Source organism: Lampris incognitus, chromosome 2 (assembly GCF_029633865.1).
Source record: "Lampris incognitus isolate fLamInc1 chromosome 2, fLamInc1.hap2, whole genome shotgun sequence".
Taxonomy (NCBI): domain Eukaryota; kingdom Metazoa; phylum Chordata; class Actinopteri; order Lampriformes; family Lampridae; genus Lampris; species Lampris incognitus.
In genome coordinates, this window is record NC_079212.1 from 56,326,032 (window position 1) to 56,332,031 (window position 6,000).

The 6,000-nt window shown below is 41.9% G+C and overlaps 2 protein-coding genes across 4 annotated transcripts in view; one reads left to right on the top strand and one right to left on the bottom strand.

Annotated features, from left to right (window-relative positions):
- Positions 1 to 1,988, top strand: part of csde1 (cold shock domain containing E1, RNA-binding) — a 44,836-nt gene extending 42,848 nt beyond the window's left edge. For all 3 annotated transcript variants that reach the window (XM_056273475.1, XM_056273476.1, XM_056273477.1), the window contains one exon: positions 553 to 1,988. In XM_056273475.1, coding sequence (XP_056129450.1) covers positions 553 to 600 — 48 coding nt within the window. In that variant the 3' untranslated portion in view covers positions 601 to 1,988. The remainder of the gene's footprint in view (positions 1 to 552) is intronic.
- A 113-nt stretch (positions 1,989 to 2,101) lies between these two features.
- On the bottom strand, positions 2,102 to 3,598 carry rassf11 (Ras association domain family member 11). Its single transcript, XM_056300085.1, has 2 exons — positions 3,496 to 3,598; positions 2,102 to 3,417 (listed from the first exon to the last, which is right to left on the bottom strand). Exons 1-2 carry the CDS (start codon positions 3,596 to 3,598, stop codon positions 2,102 to 2,104), a joined length of 1,419 nt encoding a protein of 472 aa, XP_056156060.1.
- Positions 3,599 to 6,000: the final 2,402 nt, after the last annotated feature.

Here is a 6,000-nt window from a genome sequence, read left to right on the forward strand (position 1 = left end):
CAAGACCAACTGGGGGTGGTCCCCGGGCACTGCAGCTGCCTACTGCTCCCAAGTTACACTGCTAGGATGAGTTAAATGCAGAGCATGATTTCCCCACAGAGATCAATAAAGTATATCAAAATCAATACTATGGTTTTAATAGTTTTAGCACCGGTGCCCGTTTAATAGCGGGTTGCGGTACCCGTGTCTACTTAGTTGTATCATTTTCTGGCCATCATTGGTCAAGGGGATGGGGACAAATTTGCCAACTTTGCATTTTCTACTGGTCACTGAATATGAGTCGCTGGAGAGGAAATTTTACTGTGTGTACCTTTAACATATTTTTGCATGATATTGCAAACTTTGTTTTTGAGGTGTTTTAATTAAAGTGCTGTCCTTTGTTGCTGTTCAATATGCAACATAATGATATACACATTTTAACATGAGTTCAAATGTCATGAGACATATTTTCTCTATAAACGATGACTCCGGGCTGATATGAAATGATACCTAATTGTAACGTAAGTACACTGCAAATGAAACCGTCTTACAGAAGTGTTCTTTTCTGCGCAGGGTTTCAATGTGGAGCGAAAGACTCGTCAGCCTGGTGTCATTGACTGAGTTACAGACTCCTCCACCCCGTCCGCTGTAGGTGGGCCTAGATTAAGGAACGCAGTCCTAACGTCTGTAACATCAGGGGAGATGGAATTTTTGTTTTGACACATGCTTGCACACAGTCATTCATATTAACATGTGCACACATACAGTAACCGGCATGTGTAACTAATTGTTCCTCTGTACATCTGTAAGGGAGCCTTCTCATTCCATAGTTCCCTACCTCCTGTGTATGATGTACTTGATCCAGGGTGCACTGCAGTAAACATGGGAATCTCCAGAAATTTGTGTCTGTTTGGTTAGTGAATAATTGAGGTATTTGCACCTCTAAATCTGAGTGACTGTTGTGTGGCTGTCTGTCTTTTTTCACTCTGCTCTGTCTGGAATTCTGCACCTGCAGACTGTCGTAGTTTGCGTGGGTGTATGACCGTGATTGTTGGCAAGTACTGAGCAACTCCCCCTCATGATAGTTTTGCTCCTTTTTATCTGGAAACTTAATGGTTTCACTGTCCGGTTTCCACTAGCGTATGCTTTCCTACAACGTGCACAAAGCAAAGCTAAGTTCCCTCCATAAGGAGGATCATATTTCTCATATGTGCAAGCTTAAACTGAGGCTACTTCTCTGCTCGGTTTTTTGAGCAGTTTTAAAATGCTTTATTCAAGAGCTGAAGTTAAAGTGTAGTATGTATGAATGTCAAAGTAGTGAATCGAAGGGGATTACTTCCACCAGTTTGGAGCCTTTACTTTTTTTTTTTTCTTTTTTTTTTTTTTTGTGTGTATTCACATGCTCCATTAAGAAATTTTCCCAGGTGCAGAATTCCTTTTTGGCATCTTATATTCAGCAGTTATTTTAAATATTTTTTTCTAGCACATTTTTGCTTTTTTCAATTAAAGCTTGTTCTGTTGATAGATAAAATTTAAGGTGCCTAAAAAAAAATTAAAAAAAATAAAAGCAAAACAAAACTGAAATAATTCTGTCCCCAGTCAACCGCCAAAATATTCAGAACAATCTTAGGGTGGCTTCTTTTATAGTAGAAATAATACTGGTATGCATCCCAAGTACCTGTGGGTTGAAATATACTGTATGTAATGTGTGCTTTTTTTTCTTAGTGGAAAGTTAAAACTTAAAAATAACAAACAAATGTTACTTAAGAAGGGGAAAGGTGACAAAATTATTAGACAAAGTTTGAAAAAGCATAAAAATCAGGATATCTATGAATTGTGCTTTGGAGACACTGCTGGGTGACCTGCCGTGCCTCCATGCACATGTTATAGTCACAGTTTCAACTCCTGAGATCATGGGGTTTCAGAGGAACTGCATTCAGAAGTTCTATGTAATTTTGTTAATGGTCTTGAATGAAATGATTGAATTAAAATTTTATGAAACTCACAAATGTCTCGTCTTTATTTTGGAGGAAACATCAACATGTCACTTCACAAAGCAGTTTTACATCGAGGCGTGGATAATGTTGTGACAACTTGAATCGTTTCTTTGCTCTGCCATCATCTAAACTTTAGTACTACCCAGATATATTGTGAGTTCAGAGCGATGCATCACCTTCTCTTTCGTCTCTGTTTTAGAGAAATGGACTTCAGACCACTGTGCCCACTGTTCCCTGGACTCAGTGGGATCTTGATCCTTCGTCAGATTGGGAGCGAGCAGGGGACTGAGGTCCCTCCTGGGTAGGAGCTCTCTGTCAGTAGTTGCGTCTCTGACAGGGTAAGATCTGGGTTTAAGGGCTCTATATGAAATGGTCACTTCCGCTACAGTATTCGTGGAACCTTTTCTTGGAACCGTTTCTGGTTTCCCTTTATCAGCATTTTGAGCCCAAGAGAGATTCAACATCTGCATTTTAGATTTATATCCCTTCAAGTTGGCCTTGCACTCTGCAACCTTCTCTTTTATCTCCAAGAACTGAGCCTGCAGATCTTGCTCATAACCTTCCTCTTCCTTTAGTTCCATTTCCCAAAACTGGAGCTGTTCGATCTCATCAAAAACTTTCTGCTGGCCTTCTCGTTCAGCTTTTCTGGACCTCAGGTGTTCCTCAAGCTCCTTGATCTGTTCATCTACAAATGTTGTCCGGGTCTGCAGATCTTGCAGATAAACCATCTGGCACATGATGGTTTCTCTCAGCTTTTTCTGCTCATTTTCGGTCTCCTCGGTTTTGCTTGAATTTGACAGGGCCTCAGTAGTTCCCGCGCTTCGGTTTTTCTTGGATTGTTTGCTTTCCTTCTCCTTGCCTGGACTTCCCATACAGTGGGACGTTTGATGATCCAATTTGAAATTTCCAGTCTTCCGACCTCTGATTTTGCTCAACAAACTAACTGGGGCTGAGGTATTGTCGGGAAGAGTCCCTAAAACATTCATAGAGCTGCTGTACCTTTTATTGAACGTCTTACTGCTTTGTTTACTACAAGCTGGATGTTGATGTCTGCCCTTACCCAGACTTTGCAGCCATCCCCATGCTTCCTCCATGAGGGTCAGAGATTTTCTTTTGGGTCTTTTCATTTCCTCTGTTGGTTTCTCGGCTTCTTGCAAACAAGCAAGTGGTGGCAAGCTCTGCCGATGCAAACGTGAGCGACTGCCCGTTGGCATTCTGGCCTTTGCATCATTAATTCTCATGTGTGTGAGAGACTGGTATCTTCCTCCTTTTGCGGCACTCATTTCATCCCACAGAGAGGGTCCATTGTGAAGAAGAGTAAGTTCAACATCCCTGGCCTGCTGGCCGTACTTCTCTACTGACTCCAGAAGGCATTCGTTTGGCCTCATGTACTGTTCAAAGTCTTTGAAATTCTCCCTTAGCGTGTAACGCCCTGGCCGACCTGAAAAGGGGAATTTCGTGTTAAGCTTTGTTGTGTGGAAACATTTCTCGACTACGTTCAAACAGCAGTAATACATACCAAGCGCTTGAGCCAGTGCAATGACTACTTCTTGACAAGTTGTCTTCTCGGTTACTCCACAGACTATGCGTGGGACGCCGTCCACAGATACCTTCACTTCCATTGTGTGGCTGTGCTGTAAATGTTGTCTGGGAGTATATGCGTTTGTGCTACGGAAAGTGGTTGAGACAGCCAAATTATTCAAAGTAACATCAGATGTAATCTGCTCACTTTCTTGGTTGGAAGTAAACAACTTTGTTATTATGACTTCGGTGTAGTAAACTGATGTCCTAGTAGTGCGTACAAACAAGTATCGCTTTAATACAGTGAAGCCAACTCTACATGGCAGTTCACTGCGTATAACAATGTTTTTAACAGGTCAGTTGTGTGTCACCATCAAAGAATGGCTGCAAAAAAATATTTCACATCTAAATGGTGTGTACAAATTATGTTTTAAAAGACCTACCTTAATGTCCTGAATGAAGAATGTCCTGAATGCTGGAAGCTGTCTCTCTGCTCAAATGGTCAGTCATAAGTGTCCCCCCACCCTACCCCTTCCAACAAAAAAAAAAAAAGTGCAACAGGCCTAAAGTGGAGCAATTAAGAACAATTTAAATTCCAACAGGCATTTACTTCTTGAGGACTTCCCACCCCAGATACAGAGTGATAACCCTCGTAGAGAATGGACAAACTGATCCAAGCGTGCTGACCTACATAGATGTTTAAGTCCATACTGACATATTTGGATTTAATTAATTGGTAACCGAACAAACTGCTTCATTTCAGTAGTTCCAACTCAGTTATGAGTGCTGAAATATCATTGTTGTACATGCGACCGCTGCTGCAGGTGGAGAAATCATCAGCACAGGTGTCTAAATAATTTTATAAAAAAATCAAATTCACTGAAATTCCTTTCCGATAAGAATTAACTGTAGTGTACCTCAGAGGCAACAGCTGTGGGTATAACTTCCACTGACACTGTTGGTTTAGGAATGTAAGTAAACAAGGACCTAAACTACTCAAGTATTAGTACATGTTCAGAACCCTACACTATGTTTTCATTATGTTTCTCCTTACTAACTGCATAACTGCAGTGATTAAAGTTTTCTTCTTTTACTGTTTAAGGACTGGTTTTAAGATCTTATTAATGACCTGGCTCCAGATTATATTTTAGATCGTTTAATCCCATGAACCTATGTGTAGTTTGAGCTGCTTGGGCAGAGGCCTTCTCTCTGCTGAGTCCTGACTAAAGCCGGAAGGGGGCGTGGCCTATGGCTCTGGCACACTTGAAGGGGGCGTTGCCTCTGGCTCTGGAACCACCTGCCCGAGGAGATGAGGCTGTCTGAGTCACTCTTCCTCACTTTATCCTGATTTTACCTGAGCTGCCTGACTGACTCCTCTGATTTTGTTTTAATTTCATGTTTCTTATTTTTAATCTTGTGTTTTGGTCCATTTGTGTTTTACAATTATTTTCTAAGCTTAAGTTAATTCTGATATCGTACTTTGAATATTTTGTTTTCATTGTAAAGCACTTTGTTTTGAAAAGTGATTTATAGTTTATTATTTAAAGTTTATTATATAGTTTATTATAACTAACCCACTTACTGTTTACCTCTTTAGACTGAAAGGGATTTTCTGCAACAGCTGCATCATTGCAATAGAGACAAACCTAGTAGAATTTCACACAAATTGAGATTTTTACACACACACACACACACACACACACACACACACACACACACACACACACACACACATACACACTCACTCTAGGCCTACCTCTTGGCACTCCACTTCCATTTGTGCGTTCATGTGACGTGTCCGTCATGTTGAGAGTCATCAAGAACACGGGCTGGAGGAGAACTGGCCTATCACACTCATCACTGAGTCCATATCATCTATCACACTCATCACTGAGTCCTCATCATCTGTCACACTCATCACTGAGTCCACATCATCTGTCACACTCATCACCGAGTCCACATCATCTGTCACACTCATCACTGAGTCCACATCATCTCTCATACTCATCACTGAGTCCACATCATCTGTCACACTCATCACTGAGTCCACATCATCTGTCACACTCATCACCGAGTCCACATCATCTGTCACACTCATCACCGAGTCCACATCATCTGTCACACTCATCACCGAGTCCACATCATCTGTCACACTCATCACCGAGTCCACATCATCTGTCACACTCATCACCGAGTCCACATCCCCTATCACACTCGTCACCAAGTCCACATCATCTGTCACGCTCATCACTGAGTCCACATCATCTGTCACACTCATCACCGAGTCCACATCATCCGTCACACTCATCACCGAGTCCACATCATCCGTCACACTCATCACCGAGTCCACATCATCTGTCACACTCATCACCGAGTCCACATCCCCTATCACACTCATCACCAAGTCCACATCATCTGTCACGCTCATCACCGAGTCCACATCATCTGTCACGCTCATCACCGAGTCCACATCATCTGTCACACTCATCACCGAGTCCACATC

Coding starts and splice junctions, on each gene's coding strand:
- rassf11 (XM_056300085.1), bottom strand. CDS start 3,598: ATGGAAGTGAAGGTATCTGTGGACGGCGTCCCACGCATAGTCTGTGGA. Junction 3,418..3,495: donor TGCACTGGCTCAAGCGCTTG/GTATGTATTACT, acceptor TCCCCTTTTCAG/GTCGGCCAGGGCGTTACACG.